The sequence below is a fragment of the Pelmatolapia mariae genome, linkage group LG3_W, assembly GCF_036321145.2.
Source record: "Pelmatolapia mariae isolate MD_Pm_ZW linkage group LG3_W, Pm_UMD_F_2, whole genome shotgun sequence".
Lineage (NCBI taxonomy): Eukaryota > Metazoa > Chordata > Actinopteri > Cichliformes > Cichlidae > Pelmatolapia > Pelmatolapia mariae.
In genome coordinates this window covers 49,989,192-50,009,321 of record NC_086229.1, presented here as the reverse complement: position 1 = coordinate 50,009,321, position 20,130 = coordinate 49,989,192, and the positions used below count along the sequence as shown (strand labels likewise).

Genomic DNA, 20,130 nt, shown 5'->3' with positions numbered 1-20,130 from the left:
CGGTTAAAGATAGGCTGGTTAGCTCCCAGAGGTATCACTGACTGCACACACCAAGTTTCACCACGATCAGATCAAAATTCACTGAATGAGCCGCAAAAGAAGACCACAAAAACACACAGCGGCGCAAATGCGCTAACACAGAAATTGGCTTACCGTCCTGATTTCCTCCGTTATTTTTGCTGGTAGCCGGTAGCCATGTGATTGCCGGTTGTTACCATGCCTACCTAGCTGCATCAGAGCCATTTTTCGTCAACAACCTCCATTTTTGACCCACCTACAGACACGTGACTGGACAGACGCCACATGCAGTAAATTTGGGCCCACGTGGGTTTTGGCATTACAATGTCTGATTGGTTGAAGTGACGTGAACGTGGCATCGTTACTTTGAATCTATTGGCTAAAACGATTAAAAAGAGGTGTCAATCATGCAAATTGACCAAAAGAAACCAAAGTTACAGCCCCTCGGAGTTTAAAGGGCCAGAGGCCAATGAAGCGCTCTATGCGCACGGCATTAAAGGGCCATTACCATGTAAATGTGTGGTTAATTCTTCCAAAATATATATTTTTAAAAACCATTTTTAGGCCTGTTAATAAAATTTATTACTTTCTGCTCTTTAATACCTAAAAAAATCAACTGGCATGGTGTCCAATTGTGTGCCAGAATTGGACATTTTTGTACAACGTCTGGATATTCATGTATTGACAGGGCTGTAGTTTTTCACTGTTTCACTTTAGAAACATAAATCTTTGCACAGATGATGCTTATATGTTGGTTACTGGATTTCTGGAACCAAATGTGATCTGAGGCATTTTTTTAAAAGGGTTATATGCTAAAAATTAAAAAAAAAAAATTAGGCGAGAATAAAATCTACTTACTTTTTCTCTGTTCCAGTCTCAGTAACTTTGACACAGTAATATCTGCTTTAATATTTACACCTCTGATTAAATTTCCCAAGTGTTAGCTTTATTTTGATACCAAGATTGTAAGGACAGAGTTTGTAATTGCAGAGAAATAATCAATTTAATTTGGGCATTACATTTACAAGCTCAGAAACCCCCTTGGGGCTTAAGAGGTTAACTATTTATTGTTTGTTTACTTGCACTGCTGTAACTGGAGCCTCGTCGTCTCGTCTCTCTATATACTGGACTGTATGTAGCGGAGATGACAATAAAGTTTACTTTGACTTCAGCAGCGAGCAGGCGCACCGAGGGCTCTCGCGCTCACTTTTCGTGTATTGATTGATTGATTGATTGATTATGCTTTATTCATCCCGAAGGAAATATAGAAAAACATCGGTGAAAATTATAAGTTGTAGAAGTTATAAAATTATAAGTCTGTATCATGATGTCTGGTGTTTTCGTGTTCGTTGGTTTGTTTTTATTTTGTTTTATTTTGTGAGTTGGTTATTAGATGCCGCTCCAGCCAGTCAGAGAATCCCCCGCCGCCCCGCCCTCTCCTCTCTGTGCCGCAAGCAGCAGGCGCACCTCGCCAACGGAGGGCGCCCTTACTCCCAGCAAATGGGCGATAGAAAACCGATCGGTGCCTATGCCATCCCCAATATGCGCTGGCATGATGTCGGGGCAGCATAAGTACGAACAATATTTTTTTTATTTTTTTTGCCGATGCCCGTGATGCCGCCCCCCACCACGATGCCGCCCCGGGCAACCGCCTGTGTCGCCTGTATCTAAAATCGCTACTGACAGTTGAGTCTCACTCATACACACACATGTGTGTGTGAGAGAGAGTGTGGTGGTGGTTGCAATTCTGATCCTTTTCTCATATATATATATATATATATATATATATATATATATATATATATATATATATATATATATATGTGTGTGTGTGTGTGTGTGTGTATGTGTGTGTGTGTGTGTGTATACACATACACACACCGTTTGGTTGTATTTAATCTGGCCATTTCTCCTCTACAGTGCTGGAGTAGTTGTCTCTCCCAAAGTCACTTACCTTAATGGTACTTCCAAAACAAATAAAACAAGTATGACAGGGAAAATAAATTCTGTATAGGTATTGTCTAGTCTCTCCATTTCACAGTATTCTCTGTACATGTATACACTGTTTTGGAATTTTCTGTTATTAAAGTTTGCAATGCGATCAGCTGTAACTACGCTACTTGTAAATCAAGATTTGTATGTGTAAAAAGAATTTGTGTGTGCGTAAAAAAGATTTGTGTGTGGACTTAGCCAAGAAAAAAAAAGTTACAAGTTACAAGTACGAAGTTTGACCCTATATTTCTTCCTTTCATCTGATTGGTCAATGTCATGTCAATCACAAATGTAACAATCCAATCAGATAACAGATGGGTTTGGCTGTCGGAGGGGCACTTTTTTGAAGTAACAAAGTACTCTTAGTAACTAAATATGAACTGATTGCGGGCTCATATTTGGAATTTGATTCTTAGTAAATTTGAAAAGAGTAAAATAGGCTGTAACCAGGGTTTAGATTTTTTTTCTTTTCAGAGCAATATTGAACCTAAAACAATCTGAGATGCTGTCCTGGCATGACTTGTGCCTACGCAGTGTTCACCTGGAATGAACAAAGCATTTAAACAATGAAGTCTATCAATGTGTTTATTTAGGAGTTTTTTAGCAGTAGAGCTAAAGGTTCAAAGCAATTTTAATGTACTGTCCCTCAGTCTGCTGAATCTGTAGCAGTGCATCATCACAGAGAGCTGATGTAGAGATGAAATATTCTAAAAAGCACCTAAAGCTTAAATAATGAAGGGAAAACCAGAGTGTCTCAACAGTGACTCACATCCCCCCACACAAACATGGACAGACCATACAAACTCCACACAGACTAACCATCTTTGCTCGTATTAAACTGTGAGCATTATGATCTCACAGCTATGAGCTCCTTTTGCATGTCTGGGTTTGCCTACATGAGGGGGTGGACTGGCTCCATTTGACTTTCGGGGAAAGCAGAAAGGTGTGTCGTTATTGTGCAAGGAGAAAGGTTGGAATATGTTTGTTTCTTTCTTTGGAGCCTTGAGAGAGTTGATACATTTTTTATGATTTTAATGTGTATAAATTTGGATTCCTTCCTCAGATATTTGGACAATTTTGTTCTTTTTCGGTGACTATCTGCTCCTTCTGCGTCCGACACAGGACTCTGCAGTAAGTAAATGTCCACAGAGGCCTGCATGCTTTTACAGTTTTATGAAAGTCTATAACAAGTGTTCCATAAGGTTCCTCTGACATTTGTATGCTTTAAATAGGTGAACTGTACTTTACATTTATACTCGCCTAAAGTATGAGTCTGCATGCCTCTTCAGATCAGAAATACGTTAGGCATGTTTCCTCAGAGTCATTTGAGTCAATGGTTGCTGATCAATGTTCATGATAATTTGTATATCAAGGAACTAATCTCACAGCACATTGTTCATTTAGTGGGCTCGTTTCTGTCATTGTGCAAATGTATTGTTGATAAGGTTGGGAAACCCGCAGTCGGCTGAGACTGAAGAAGTCACTTGGATGAGTGACGAAAAATTATTCCCGCTCAAAACGTTACGTCCTGATGAATAGAATCAGATTTGGGGATTCAGAATCATTTGTTTGCAGCATTTTCAGCTGTATAAAAACATGAATATGTCAATTACATCTGTGCAATCATAAACTCCATGTTAGACATCAAAGAGTTTTTGAAGTGAATCTATCGTGAGTGCAAAAGCTACGATATGACAAAATGGCGTTTGAAATTCTTGCATCCGGATCATTACTTGGATTTAGTGTACGAGTATGAAAATAGTATGAAGGGAAAAAAAGTTTCATTCAAAATGAAACTCAAACTTAAAAAAAGTTGATTTTTGGCATCTCTATTTATTAATGTGTTTCTTCTGAGGACAAAGTCATCCGATAAGAAATCCCATCTGCAGTGTTTATCTTCAGTCTACTTCAGCTGTGATATGAATGAACTAAATCTGTTGTAAATAATGCTGTTCTTAGTTTTACTTTTTAGGGTACAATGAAGAATGTGGAGCTGCAGAGCTCTCCTCCTCTCAGTATTAACTATGAATCTCTTCTGTGCTGCAGTGGGTGAGTAGCTGCTGTGTTCAGTTCATGAAGCATTAGTTTGTAAACTTCCTGTTTCTGAAGTTAAAAAGAAGGATTTAAAGCAGTAATAAGCCGCGTACCTGCTGCCTGTTACCACAGTCTAAGTCCAGAGACCTGCTTCAATCGACTAAGTGCTGATATTGATTTTTAGTTTGATTTATGTGAATCTAATACTTTTACACCAGGGGTCGGCAACCCTAGGCACGCGTGCCACCGTTGGCACGCGAAGGGTTTACTGATGGCACGCACAACCATAGCTGGACTGGCCATCGGGCATTTGCTCGGTGGCCCGATGATTATTATTATTATTATTATTATTATTTTTTGTAACGGTATAAACAATAAAAGCTGGTGGATTGGCCAGATGATGGCCGGTGTGTAAAAATAACTTAGTTGTTTGGTGGTGGCTATGGCGGAGATTCAGTAAAATTAACAAGTGGTGGAGGTCAGCAGGTGGATGAGGGAGAGGGGAGGCAGGAGGAGGAGAGACCCGAGGCAGCCGCCGGTCCGAGTGTCAGGTGAACTGAATTTCAGGTAAGAAGTTATGACCTGCAGTCTATCTGGGTCAGACATAAACCAAGTTTAGGTGCAGTTTATATTCGTTGTGCTGACTTTTTACAGTCAGTTACAATAATTCGTACTGCGTGCTAGCTAGCATGACGGAGTTTCTATAAAGCTGCGTGGGTGCTATGATTTTACCGATAGTGAACTTTATTTTATCCATAAGGTTAGTTAGTGGAGTTGCCAACCGTCCCGTACAAACAGAATCGTTCTGCATTCAGACAAATTATTACGCGTTTCGTGTTGAGCTGAGAAGGAACACAGTTTGTCCCGGACTTTAGCTAGAATGAAAAGAAAGCTGGATTTATTCTGTCGTTACGCTGCACAGCTGCACCTTCTTCTCCTGTCATTCTCTCCTATTTCTACTTCAATCATGAAACCGATCAATAATCAGCTGATCAGCTTTTCTCTTATGTTTATTTATCGCCCACTTTGCGCCAGAAAGAGGAAACCGTCGGATGTCGCACTAAACAACAGCAGCATGTTTAAGCTTGATCAGCTGTTGTTAGAATATATTTAATATTAATTTCTAGTATCAGCTGATGTTTGCTGGAGCCACAGCTGTAAAGCTGCTGGTCATGATGTCGCTTTGGTTATCTGGTGAGAGGGAAACATGCAGATGAAACCAGGAGATGTCCTTACTGAATCATCAGAGCTGAACAGGTGATGGAGAAACAGGTTTACCTTTTAGGTGACATGAATGAGTTGAAGGGAAGTTATGAATTGTTGGAAGTTATGAGTTATTATTGGAAGTTATGAGCTGTTTCTGAGAGACAAATAACACCAGGATCATTTTCTATGTAGCTGACAGCTGGTAACTATGCAGGGGCGGATCTAGCAAGGTTTTGCCAGGGGGCCAGGTAGGGCATTAACAGGGAAAGGGGGCACAAAGAAATACTTTCTTATTCTCATTTAAACTGTCTTGCTGTTATTAAATAATTATCTGAAGCTTACAACCAAAGTTTTTATCTGACGTAAAATGAATAGAAATCATACATATACCAACAAGACAGTACATCACTGTCACAACAGCGTTTGTTTTCATTCAGCAGCTGGAATCCACAGCTGTGCATGTTCATGGAGCTGCATTTTCACCTGCTGGACAAGTTTAACTGTCTTCAGAACATTGCAGAGGCCTTATTGACAGTATTTGGCTCTAATATCTGTGTGAGCAGATTTTCTCGCACATGAGTGTCCTCAGGTAGCCTCTGAATGCTGGACACTCTGAGACCTTTGTATCTGACTGGGAGACCAGAGATCACATTAACATGTGTATCTCTGTATTAACAAACATGCCATATTGGCCCAGTTTATTTTTGTTATCATTGTTGTGAGGAGACCCTAAGTAGCATTTGTATTTTCTGTTGTACAGTTAATCTGCTGTTATGGAGTTCTTGTTATGGATAAAAGTGTCTTTTTTTTGTTTCAAAATAGCTGATAACTATTCGCTGATAGCTGCCAACATCTGCAAACAAATATAATTCTAGAAAGTGGTTCTATATCGTGTGTAACTGTTCATATAGAGCGTTATTAAATTTATTGCTAATGCAATCATGTGGCACACTGACTTCTGAGGAAATTTTAAATGGCACTCGCCATCAGAAAGGTTGCCTACCCCTGTTTTACACTTTTTCAATAAGACTCTGATTTTTTTGTTTGAAATCACATGATTTAAAATGTTTGATATTCAAAAATCAGAGAAATTGTCTCTGAATTACAGAAAATATATTCTTCTTTCCTTGATGGTGACATCGAGTCCACACTGGGCCTCACATTCACCCCGTAATGAAAACTGAACAAAGCAGACCGTCATACACTTGTGACTGTGGAAACAAATAGAGCTCTGCTGTCAGTTCATTGCTCCGTCTCAAACAATATGTTTTATCTCCGTTCCATAAGTTTCTTTTGACTAGCTTCTCCTCATAAAAGAGAGTCTGAAAGAGAAGCCTGACTCCTGAGATTATCAGTATGCTTACTGAGTTTCATGAGCTGATTCTGCCTTATAATATAGTTCCTAATATATTGTGTGTTTTTCCTCCTGCAGCTCAAATTAACTTCACTATGAGTGCAGAACAGGAGGTCTACCAGGCTGAGGAAAAAAGTAACATCACAATAACATGGCTGCTCCATTTTGACACCGACAGGCCTCATGACTTCCTGCAAATAGACCTAATGAATGTGAAAAGGAAGACACAGGTTTTCTTTTATAGTACTGAGACTGACACTGAGGTGTATCCAGATGAGAACTACAGAGGACGACTGCAGTGTGATCCACAGCTCGCCAGGAAAAGACGGCTTGAATGTCTCTTAACTGATCTCAGGCTCAACGACACGGGGACATATCACTGCATCGTTGTCCTTAACAAAGAAGTTAGTTCCAAAACCTGTGACCTCAATGTTACAAGTAAGATGACATCACTGACTCTTTTGCTGGTTTCCATAACAATAACTGAGTAATATACAAATATTTAGACTTGCATACTTAAAGTACTAAGATAAGATAAGATAAGACAGAACTTTATTAATCCCTCGGGTGGGTTCCTCTGGGAAGTTTCCAAAAAAAGCACAACACCGACAGAAGTTACAGAGCGTGAGGAGAATATTATATATATATATACACATATAAATACAGAGACATATATAGATAAAAAATACGAAGGGGATAAATAGAATAAATAAGAATAAAAAATAAAAATACAAGTGAATTGCACATTTCAAGTATTAAAGTCTATTGGACCGTTGACTATTTAACAAAAGTATTGCACAGTGAAGTGAAGAGGCACTACAGCTTAGTTGTTCCCCCCTCCTTTGTCCTCCTGTTTCCCCTCCCTGTCCCCTCCAGAGAGGAGTTAAACAGTCTGATGGCGTGTGGGACAAAGGAGTTTTTAAGTCTGTTGGTTCTTGTCTTTGGGAGAAGCAACCTGTCACTGAACAGACTCTTCTGGTTGTTTATGGCCGTGTGCAGAGGATGCCCAGCATTGTCCATAATGTCCAGCAGTTTTTTAGTGTCCTTTTCTCTGCCACTGACACCAGAGTGTCCAGCTTCATGCCGACCACAGAGCCTGCCTTCCTGATTAGTTTCTCCAGCCTGGATGAGTCCTTCTTTGCTGTGCTGCTCCCCCAGCACACTACAGCATAGAAAAGTACTCCAGCAACCACTGACTGGTAAAACATCCTCAGGAGCTTCCTGCAGATGTTGAAAGACCTCAGCCTCCTGAGGAAGTACAGTCGGCTTTGGGCTTTTTCATACAGGTGCTCTGTGTTGCATGACCAGTCCAGTTTATTGTCCACCCACAGTCCGAGGTACTTGTACTTGTTGACCACCTCCACCTCCTCCCCCTCTATCTGAACCGGCAGTGGGCCTTCTCTGGACCTCCCGAAGTCCACAACCAGTTCCTTAGTCTTTGAAGTGTTGAGTTGCAGGTGGTTTGTGTGACTCCATGCGACAACTTTCCTCACCAGACTTCTGTACTCCTCTTCCTGATCATCCCAGATACACCCCACTAAATCTATACATTTCTATACATTTGTGTATATTTTCACATGGTCAGTCACCAGAAAAAAAAAATCAGCATCACTATTATCACAACCACGCACTCCTTTACCCCCTCTCTGTCTCACAAACATTGATTTTTCTTCTCTGGTTATGCCATCATATTAAGTTCATCCTGAACCAGTGGCCATGATATAAAGTACCACTGGCTGTGAATGCCACATTAGCAAGTACACTCGAAGCCACTTCATTAGGTACACCCATTTAACTGCTTATTAATACAAATATCTAATCAGTTGATCACATTGTAGCAGCATTTAGGCATATAGAATTGATCAAGACAACCTGCTGAAGTTCAGACTGAGGATCAGCATAGGGAAGAAAGATAATTTAAGTTAGCGTCATGTCGTGATGTTTACTACCAGATAGTCTGGTCTGACTATTTAAGAGCTGTAACTAATGAAGTGTGTAAAACAAAAATTCACGCTTGATCTTAGTCTTAATCTCTTAAGTCTTAAGCAACTAACTTTGTTAATTAGTCACTAAGTTTTCTTGAAGAATGATTCCTTCACTCATGCTTGTTCAATTTCTTTGCAGCACCGTTTAACAAACCTGTGGAAGTGACATCAAAACCAGCGAACTCTAAGAGGATCGGCCTCATTACAGCTCTTGCTTTGTTTGCTGTGGTGATTATAGCGCTATCACTGCGTTGCCCGACTGTTTTTAAAAAAAAATAATATTACTTGTATTAATGTGAAGTAGCAGCCCATTACAGATTACTCCCCAGGTCACCTCTGACTGTAATGAGTGTACTGCCAATGTTTTTCAAATTCCTCAGAGCTGTGCCACAGAGCAGTGCACATTTACACCACCCCCCACTCTTCTACAATACTATGAAAAAGTCTTGAGCCCCCGATCTCTTTACATTTCGAATCCCAGGAGTCAGATGTTCTTGTAAGTCTTGAAAGTCCAGTTCTTATGCCTGACCAATTTTTTTCAGAAGTCTTTCCAGACAAAAGGTTAAACTCCAAGTAATGCATAAAAACCAAAGTTTGTCTTTTTGACAATCTTTTAATTATTACTACCTCCTTTAAAAAAATTAAATAAAAAAATGTTAATTCACTTCAACAAATGGAGAACAGCAACAGAAGGATAAGCTAACTCCAGCTATGAAGCTTTAAACATTTTTCATCCAGCACTTTGTTATCAGACTTTGATATTGTCATATTTAGCACATGTGTGGCTAATTAACCCTTTAAGTAATTAGCTCTCATGTGTGTTTGTATCTGCTCCTGTTTACAAACCATATGAAGCACTTTAGACTTTATGAAGGTTTATGTGTGCATCTATTTCAAAGGTCAACATGGCCAAAAGACTTTGCTGTTGACACTTTGCACACAAATTGGTGAGTTGAAGAACACCAATCAATGAGTCGACCAATCAGTGTTTACCCATAGTTGACCTTAAGAAGCTGCTTTTTAAACTTTTTTTTTTAATTTGAGATACACAGAATACAAGATCAGTAAAGTTGATTTAATGTTTAAAATTTTAAATCTCTTCATTAGATATGGGGCAGTGTCATATCTGAATGCACTGATGTTTAACGGTGCGTTCACACCGAACGCGATAGAGGCGAGCAAAAACGCCCCAAACGCCCCTAATGTGACGCGTGCACATTCGCACCTCAACGCGTGTCCAGGGAAAATCCACCACGCCTCAAAATTGCATCTTTCCACGCGCGTGGACCGGAAATGTGGGAGGAAGTTGTGCCAGATGTGTTGTGCTGCAGATGTCCTCTGAATAAACACATTATCTTGTTAGCGGAAAGGTATTTGTACATCAGTGGGAAAATATTGGGACAGTAGGCGGGCTTGCTAGCTTTTGCACGGTTTCATTGGGTCAGTCTGGAAATTAAAAAGCAGAATGAATGAACTTACCAGGTTGCCCAATCTCCTCACTAATGTGCCTCCAAGCTAGGTCCGTTTTATTCCTGTCTCGGTAGAAGTAGCAACTAGCATCATTTAGCTCTGGATGATTAGCCACGGCACTGATGAGCTTTTCCTCCATACTGAGTGACGAATGAAGGGTTTTGGCTGGATCTGCCCCTTTGACCTAGTTACAGCCACGTCACCAGGCTCCTGATTGGTTGTCACGGCGCGATTTGACGCGCCGTGAGAGTTCAGATTTTCCAACTCGAGCGTATGCACAAAATGCAACACACAATCTGACACGCGTGGTTTTCTTCGCAAGTCAAACGCGCCCCACGCGGTACACTGATGCGCATTTCATGGGTTTTGGCGATTTCGTGACGCAAATCTGCTTCCGCATTTTCGCCGGATGCGCAATCGCGTGTCATCGCGCTCTTTCTATTTACTTTACATGTGAACCTGACGCTTTGGCCGCCTCTTTCGCGTTCGGTGTGTGCGCACCGTAAGAGTGGCCACAAAAGTTGTCTCTGACTAGGATTTTAGAATTTGTTAAGCAAAACTGCAAAAAGAAAGTCTGGCTTTGTTGAACCTGGTCCACACAATATGTATCTCGGGACTTAATTTCAGTTTTACATCTCTGTTTCACTGTGACGCCTTGAAAATTTAAGGTCCAGAGTTTATGGGGGTTAACTCAGACGTACCTCAGTTTCAGCCGTTTCGGTTTCTCTTTTTGAGTGACCTGAGTCTCATTGACAAAAAAGTTGATGTGGAGTGGAGATGGTGTGTGGCTGCAAAGTGGACAGACTCTGAGAGCAGTATTAGTATAGTATTATTATTTTAATTATAGGTTAGGTATGTTAATAAATAAAAAAAGGACATTGGTACTTTTTTCTGCATAGAAATGTCCAAAATAAGTCTTTAATTAGAACAAAAATGTAATTTAAAACAGTTTTGTACAATCAATATTTCTTTTAAATTTGGTAACAAAGAAGGAATTTATTAATGATGATGGGAAAAAAATGAAAGGACATTAAGCATGTACAGCTTCATGCTAATTTTGTATATTCATGTTTCTGCTATATTCAATAAACACTTAAACACATTGAGTTTTTCGCTGTTTGAGTTTTTTAAACAAATGCTTAACATAGTGTATTAGATGTTTTTCATGAATATTTTTATTTTCATATCATCTAAGAGATAAGTGTGTGTGTGTGTGGTGTGTGTGTGTGTGTGTATTTGTGTGTGTATCTTATGTAGATGATAGCTGAGCTTTTTTATCCTGCTTGGGTGTGCACATCACAGAGGATCTCTCCTGGACGTACAACACCACAGCACTGGCCAAGAAATCACAGCAGCGTCTCTTCTTTCTCCGCAAACTAAGAAGAGCAGGAGCACCAGCCCCCATCATGTACACTTTCTACAGAGGCACCATCGAGAGCATCCTGTCGAGCTGCATCACTGTGTGGTTTGGAGCCTGCAACGCGTCCTGTCATAGAACCCTCCAACGCATAGTGAGAGCTGCAGAGAGGATCATTGGTGTCTCTCTCCCCTCCCTCCAGGACATTTAGAGCACCCGTCTCACTAAAAAAGCCCTTTGCATAGCGGCTGATCCCACGCACCCAATGCAAAGCTTCTTCAAGCTGCTGCCGTCAGGGAGGAGACTGCGGAGTCTCCAGGCCAGGACCAGCAGACTGAAGGACAGCTTCATCCATCAGGCTGTCAGGAAGCTTAACTCCCTCCCGATTCTGCCCCCTCTCCCCTCTCTCCTCCACAGTCTCACTGAACTCTGTCACACACACACACACACACACACACACACACACACACACACACACACACTCTGACTCACTCACTGGCCTGCACCAGTTATTAGTCACCTTGTGGAGCATTGGACTGCCACTACCTCATAAGACTTTGTTGTTACACTATCTCCTACCATACATTACCAAATCTCCATTTGCACTATTTGCCTATTTGCACTACCTTGCCTGGTCTACACTCAATGTCATTTACCGTTACCTGAATATTGTATATGGTATATTGTATAGCTTTTTTGGTATCTGTAAAATTGTACTGTATTTATTCAAATTTTACTTTTTTTTAAATTATTTTAATTATTTTACTTGCATTTTTAATCACTCTCTTATATTTAAATGTTCATTGATTTCTTTCAATAAAGTTTACTTGGACTTCAGCAGCGAGCAGGTGCACCGAGGGCTCTTACGCATACAGAATTTCGAAAAAAAAACATCGGTGCAAATTATAAGTCTGCATCGTTTTTTTTTTTTTTATTATTATTATTGTTTTTATTTTGCGAGTTGGTTAGTAGATGCCGCTCCAGCCAGCCAGAGAATCCCTCGCCGCCCCGCCCTCTCCTGTCTGTGCCGCAAGCAGCAGGGGCACCTCGCTAATGGAGGGCGCCCTTACTCCCAGAAAATGTATGTGTGTACTATGTATTTGTGCTTTGCTTTCATTTGTGTTTTCACCTCTGGCCACTAGGTGGTGGTCTTTTGTGTTTTCTTTTCATCTGACTTGTGTTTTAGGTCCCGTTAGTGAAGAAACAAACAGATATTTCAAATTTAAACCATTTAAACTGGCTCAAATAAAAGACCTCTTCAGTAACTTGGCTCCAAACAGACACTGACAGCAGAGAAGAAAACTGTTCACAGCTTTAAAAACAAACAGTACTGGAATCCACCTGCTGGAGGCGCTGTGTGCTCACTGGACCCAATCAAACAGATTAAAATACTCCTGTGTACTTTCCTCTTTCTTCAATCCTCAGCTTTTCAGATTATTATTTTTATCCTATACTCTCATCTTCAAAGATGCATTTTGCATTTATTTACAGATTTTAATTATTTTGGTTAAATGAATCCAAACAGTCACTTTTAAATACACTCTAACGGTGCGTTCACACCGGACGCGAAAGAGGCGAGCAAAAACGCCCAAACGCCCCTAATGTCACGCGTGCACATTTGCACCTCAAGCGTGTCCAGGGAAAATCCACCGCGCCTCAAAATTGCATCTTTCCACGCGCGTGAACCGGAAATGTGGGAGGAAGTTGTGCCAGATGTGTTGTGCTGCAGATGTCCTCTGAATAAACACATTATCTTGTTAGCGGAAAGGTATTTGTACATCAGTGGGAAAATATCGGGACAGTAGGCGGGCTTGCTAGCTTTTGCACGGTTTCATTGGGTCAGTCTGGAAATTAAAAAGCAGAATGAATGAACTTACCAGGTTGCCCAATCTCCTCACTAATGTGCCTCCAAGCTAGGTCCGTTTTATTCCTGTCTCGGTAGAAGTAGCATCTTGCATCATTTAGCTCTGGATGATTAGCCACGGCACTGATGAGCTTTTCCTCCATACTGAGTGACTGGATCTGCCCCTTTGACCTAGTTACAGCCACGTCACCGGCCTCCTGATTGGTTGTCGGGGCGTGATTTGACACCGGAGTTCATATTTTCCAACTCAGCGTGTGCACAAAATGCAACACACGACCTGACGCGCGTGGTTTTCTTTCGCGAGTCACACGCGCCCCACGCGGTACACTGACGCGCGTTTCACGGGTTTTGGCCTTTTCCTGACGCAAATCTGCCTCCGCATTTTCGCCGGACGCGCAATCGCGTGTCATCGTGCTCTTTCCATTGACTTTACATGTGAACCTGACGCTCTGGCCGCCTCTTTCGCGTTCGGTGTGTGCGCACCGTTAGAATTAAGATGTTGTATTTACTCCACCCATTTATGTCAATAGGTTCCTCACAAAAGTCATCTCCAAGAAGACAGTCTACAGGAAATATTCCCTATAGACTCCAGACCACAAAAACTAAGTAGTTTCCTTCCAAGACATCAATGTCACAACAGCTACACAAACCTCAGTCAATACAAACAACACAAACTGACTGAAATTCGTTGGTCCTCACTATTTGGTTTAAATAATCTCAGTAAAAACTAAGTAATGGCAGCTTTTTGTATTCTCCTAAAATCTCTTCATCGTGTGCAGAATATTGTAACACCCTGCGTATATCAGCAAATACCAGCAAACTTTCATTCTAGAAACAGGAACACAAAAATCAAAAGGTACATCACCTTCTTCCATATAAGCACCGCGATGCTCTTAGTGGTTCGTTTGTTGAATGTGAAGTTGTTTCTGATTACAAAGCTCTTGGTACTGTGTGGGACTTCCTCTGAGATGAACACAGGAAGTGTTTAAACCTACTTTTACCTCACAATTTCATTTTGAATGAGACAACGTCACAACCCAACAGAAGATCTCACTTTAAAGTGGTGTGACTGACTTGGCTGATTAGTGAACAGTGAAAACTTCTAATCGATTCACAAAAGGCCGAGTCAAAGGAGTTTCTAAGTCTCTTTTTCCCAAACCTTCTCTGCTCTCATAAGCACTTCACCAACAGTACAAATGCCTATGAAACACTTTGCTTTCACTTTATTTACAAATTAAATAGTTTATTTAATGCTTGGATTCAACAAAAATGAATCAAACATTAATTTCACCTGACCCTGAACTTTTGCACGTGGAAAAAACATTTTTTTATGTTTTCCTGTAGATCATGGCTTCCTCTTAGACCCTTTCAGGTGGAACTCTTTCTATCCAAGGGACTTTTCTCAGACTTCCAGAAAGTAGTCACAGAGCGTCCTCGTGCAATCAAAACAACCCTATATTTCACAAAATAGGTCCTTTTGAACACCCGTTCAGTTCAGCTTCTCCCAAATCAAACCTGAGTCATCAGTCTAATTCAAACTGTGTGTGACAAGTGCTTGATCACATGTGTAATTATTATCAGGTGTAATTTTGATAAGTAATGCAAGTTAGAGTACTACAGTCATACTAACCTGACATGAGTCAGCACTTAAACTGCGTATACATACTCTATATTACCAAAAGTATTTGCTCAACTGTCTTCACACACATATAAAACTGAGGGACATCCCATTAATCCACAAGGTTTAATATGATGTCAGTCCACCTTTGTAGCTAACTCTTCTGGGACGGCTTTCCACAAGGTTTAGGAGAGTTTATGGGACTTTTTAAACATTCTTCCAGACACATATATGTGAGGTCAACAGTTTTCCTCTTTGAAGCCAAGTTTCTATAGAAGCTTTGGAAGAACGATTTCAACCAGTTGTGTCCATTATTAAAAAAAGACATTTATTTGCCAATCATTCAACATCACCACTTGTTTATAACTCTGCTGATTTTCTTCCCTTTGTGTCCAGGCTGAGATTCCAGGTGTCTCCCTCAGATCATTTTCTCTAAATCAGAAGCATCAGATTTGTGGAGACGCTCTGCCTGCCAGACACAGCCCAGCGCAATAAAACATGTCTATCCTCCACAATATACAGGCCTGTGTTATTTAGTGTCTTTTTTTTAATGTATAAAGGATCAAGTGTGATCAAACTTACATCTGAAAAATGACATTAAATGTCAAACATTAAGTATTTAACTTTTGTTACATTTTAAAAGTTCAAACCTCAAAGACATGAAGTTTACAGTCATATTTGATGAAGAACATCAACAATCTTCACATTTCAGGAACTGGAACCAGCTTTAAATGTGACTAAAATAATGATAAAACAATCAATTCTCTAATCATTGGCTAACTGATGAATCACTGCAGCTCCAATATATTGTTGCATTTGACAACCCACTACAGCAACTACAGAATAAAACCACTAACCAGACTGATGACAGATTTCAAACATGCTGAATATGAAGAGTAGTATCATTTAAACTCACATGATTATCAGCCATAAGAACAAATTCAGATTTATATTGATGTAAGGTATATAAATGTAAGTACAGTTTGAATCAGTGCAATATTATTTTCACACATCAATGAACCACTGAACTTCTCAGCTTCTAAAATGTAAAGCCTCATTTAGAAACTACACAAGTACATATAATGGTCAGGGATCAACATGAACCTGTCTTCTCTATTTGACTTTAATCAACTCTGCAGTGTCTCCATAAATTACAGGATAAAGTCCAGCATAGAGCGGCTGAGTGAATGTGGTCTGGACTCTGTGGAGGAGCGTCATGGTTTCAGAGACGCTGTAGAAAGACAGAATACCTGCTCTGTGATCCAGGTACACTCCTACTCTGGAGGACCGAGGACCTGAGAGGACAGTTTGGACTTTGTTGTGCCAAAATTTATAACTGTTTGTGTAACAGTATAATGCCCGAGATTTGTTATTGTTTCCAAATCCACATTCATTGATACTCCCTGCTCTGCTGACATTCTTGTACGCTGTCACATCCTCAAAGTAGCTCAGAGGACGAATATTGATGCTGGATGAGTGTGTAGACTCACTGAGTGCTGACAGTGAGGGGTAGTTGTGTAGAAACTGGTTGTGATCCTCTGTGTGTGAGAGCTGCTCCAGCTCGCCGTCTTTCCTCTTCACATCAGAGCTTCTTTTCTGGATGAGACAGATCAGCTCAGTGAACATCTTCTCACTGTCCTCCACTGCTTTATCAGCACAGCCATTGATGGCCTCCACCTCCTGTTGAAGCAGCTTCACATCTTTCTCTCGCTCCTGGATTCTCTGCTGGATGTTTAGTCGTCTCACCTCGAGCTCCTTCTGCTTCTCAGTCCTTTCTGCTGCAGCTGGGACTGTTTCATGGCCTTTATGTTCATCCATCAAGCAGAGATAACAGATACTCTGCTGATCAGTACGACAGAAAATCTTCATCACCTCATCATGACGAGAGCAGATGTTCTCCTGGAGCTTCTTGGAGGGGGCCACCAGCTTGTGTTTCTTTAATGGAGCTGCATCATAGTGAGGTTGGAGGTGTTTCTCACAGTAAGAGGCTGGACAAGATAAACAGGACTTGATGGCTTTCAGCTTCCTCCCAGTGCAGACATCACAGGCCACATCTTCAGGTCCAGCATAGCAGTGATCAGCTGGAGCAGCTTGGAGTCCAGTCTTCTTCAGCTGCTCCACTAAAGCTGCTAACATGATGTTTTTCTCCAGGACAGGCCTCAGTGTGAAAGTCTTCCTGCACTGAGGGCAGCTGTGGATTCCCTTCCTGTCCTCTTCATCAAAGTGTGCTTTAATACAGTTCATGCAGTAGCTGTGTCCACAGGCTGTAGTCACCGGATCCTTCAGTAGATCCAAACAGATGGAACAAGAGAAGGTTTCTCGGTCCAGCTGAACTCCTTTCTGTGCCATTTCTCCTCTCAGTGTCAGTGACTGTGTGAGTTTCTCTTCCCCAAAACTGAAACTAGTCTGATCTCTGATCTCAACAACATGTTTCTGCAGTGAATGAAGCCTGTCAGCTCTTATATGTCACCACATGTTGGTTACACCCAGGTTCAAAGTGCAGATCTGAAGGGGAGGGAACGAGGAAACATGCGGACAGAGAGGAGATGCTGTGTTTAAGAGCAGGAAGAAGAGGGAGGGTTATCAGGCTGTGCTTCACTCCAGGAAGAGGAGCAGTTTGAGAGCGATACTGTGTGTTTAACCCTTTTTATTTACTGCTCACATCAACTTTTAAGCTTGTTAACACTTTCTTCTATATAAATAAACTTCAGTTTAGAAATGTCAGAGTTCTCACTGAAGTTAACAAACAGTCCTTCAGTTTTAGTCAATGCAGGAGGATAATGATCCTAAACATACAGATAAGGCAGCCACTGACATGATGCTTATGTTGCATTTAAGTTTATGTTCATTTCAATTGTTTCTGTCACTCAAACACCATCAAAGGTGAGAGGGTGCAGCAGGTGCAGTAGTTGGTATATGAGACAGTAAACAAATTAAAGAGTTTTCAAACACATTCAGCTCCACAAAAATGTGATACATGCTTAATAAGAGTGAAAAAATAAACTCTGATCCTTCTTTAAAAGTATTTTTCTGTCAAAACGGTCGAGTTGATCACAGCAATAATCTTGAGCAGGGACGTGACTAAATACAGGTATATATTAATATTAACGCTTTATTGATGAATCAATCGTATACTTTATGTATAACACTGTATTTATAAGTATTATACAGGCCACCCGGACCTATTTGGTAATTTTGGCTGTAAAAGGGCCAGATCATACTATAAGTGAATGCTTTTGACCCTTTTTTCAGAATAACCTTTGCTTCCAATATCAGGCAGTCATTTTACATTATTGTATCGTTAGGACGATGAAAAAACAGTTTAAAGTGGAAAAATTATGGACTGCTGTGAACTAATATTCAACAGGAACAAAATGTAACACAACATCAATATTAAATATGAACTATACTAAATATGTATTAAAAAGTTTTTGAGTCTAGGGACATAGTTTCTTAAATCTCCAGACGTTTTTGGGGCACTTACTCACACCTGCTGCTCTGCTCCGTGCATCATTAATTCTCACCTGTGCTTGGACCATCATTGCTTGTGCATTCTAATGATGCACTGTAAAGTTTCGTAAAGCTTGTCTTCTCGAAATATCCCCGTAAAGCGCAGCTTCTCTTCTCTTAGAAAAAGTTTGCATTTTCTCTCTAACATAAACGGTGACGAAGTTCCTGTCATTTAAAGAGCGCTTGTAAAATGGGGCTGACGGTGGGTCCATTAAACAACACCAGTGGACACTGTAAACAGAGCATATTGATACTGCAGTGAGCTCAGACAAGGAGGAGACAGAGACTTCTGTTTCGACCTGCTATTCCTGCCTTAGCCATACAGGGAACTACAGGGAGCACAGCCTTTTATTAGGAACGCCCCTTCACCCACAACAGCAGTGAGAGGTGGTGTATGGGCACAGCAGTCCCCAACACCACCATGTGCCTTTGGCCCGGCATGCGGATCCGGTACACCACTTCAGATAGCTGTGCCAAGACTTCTGCAGGGCCCTGCCACTGACTGCAAAGCTTGGGGGACACCCAAGTGCAGTACACCCAGACATTATCTCCAGGCACAAAGGCTCTCCCTCGGTGCCTGGTGTCGTAAGCCCTCTTCTGTCGCACTCCCGCGCTGTCCTGGGCCAAGTGGGAGCAGTCATGGACCACCTGTAGCCGCTCCCTCAGCTTCCTGTAATACTCCATCTCCTGTCCTCCAGCAATCTCTGGCTCGGGAGGAGACCTGAACACCAAGTCCGCTGGTGTCCTGAGCTCCCGCCCAGAGATCAAGGCAGCAGGCTTGAATTGGCTGGACTCCTGGACTGTAGTCCGACACGACCAGAGAGGCCAATCACGCTGGTGTTGGCTGGGGAGGATGGCGAGCTGGGTAGCCAGCGTGCGGTTGAATTGCCCGACCGGGCCATCGCTTTTCGGTGTTGTCCTCATTTTCTCCACCCCAACACACCGGCAGATCTCCACAAAGACCTTCCATTCAAAATTACACCCCTGGTCATCCAACTGAATTGAGGTTTGCAAATGTGAAAAGGGTTGATCACATTTGCAGACAGCATATTGCATTGATACTAATTACAACGCACTGCATGACTGGCAGCTGAGTCCCCCTAAAAGTTTAAACCTAAAATCACCCCTGCTGTCCATTATTAAACCTGACATTTATTTGGCATCATTCAGCTTCACCACTTAACTGATTCCCACAAATGTCCACATGGAGGCAATAAAGTCAAACACAATAAATAAGCTGCACAGCAGGACACTGATATTTACAGTTTTTCTCAATTGCTAAAACACTAAACCCTATTGTCTGAACCAAAGTCAGAGTTGCCTGAACCCACTTATTGAATCAGTCACTCTTTTGACAAAACCATAAGCACTTTTCACCTGTTTAGACACATCTTGTCAACACATTGTCATTGTGATGCACCTGTGGGTGTGGAGGCATGTCAAGCCTGGATACGGCATGCCAGGGTTTTTTTTCCCTCGTTGCCTGGCCAGAGAAAATGTGGCCTGTGATGTAGATGAAGTCCTGTGGCCTGACCCAGTACGGAGAAATGATGCTGTGGTGGAGTAATGCACTTATATTTGTGTGCTTCTACGTACAAGTGCTACATGTAAATGCACAGGATTTCTGTTTTTTTTTTGGCAAATTCTCTTTTCTTTGTACAAGTGTTAGGAATGCCCAGGTATTTTGTTTTACAACATGCATTTATCCTAAATAAACATTTA

The 20,130-nt window shown here is 41.2% G+C and overlaps 1 protein-coding gene across 1 annotated transcript in view; it reads right to left on the bottom strand.

Moving 5' to 3' along the window:
* Positions 1-17,247, bottom strand: part of LOC134623357 (protein NLRC3-like) — a 32,018-nt gene extending 14,771 nt beyond the window's left edge. Inside the window, exons 1-2 of the mRNA XM_065470182.1 lie at positions 16,771-17,247; positions 7,934-8,118 (exon numbers count right to left, since the gene is read on the bottom strand). Coding sequence (XP_065326254.1) covers positions 7,934-8,118; positions 16,771-17,247 — 662 coding nt within the window. The remainder of the gene's footprint in view (positions 1-7,933; positions 8,119-16,770) is intronic.
* Between the last annotated feature and the right edge of the window lie 2,883 nt (positions 17,248-20,130).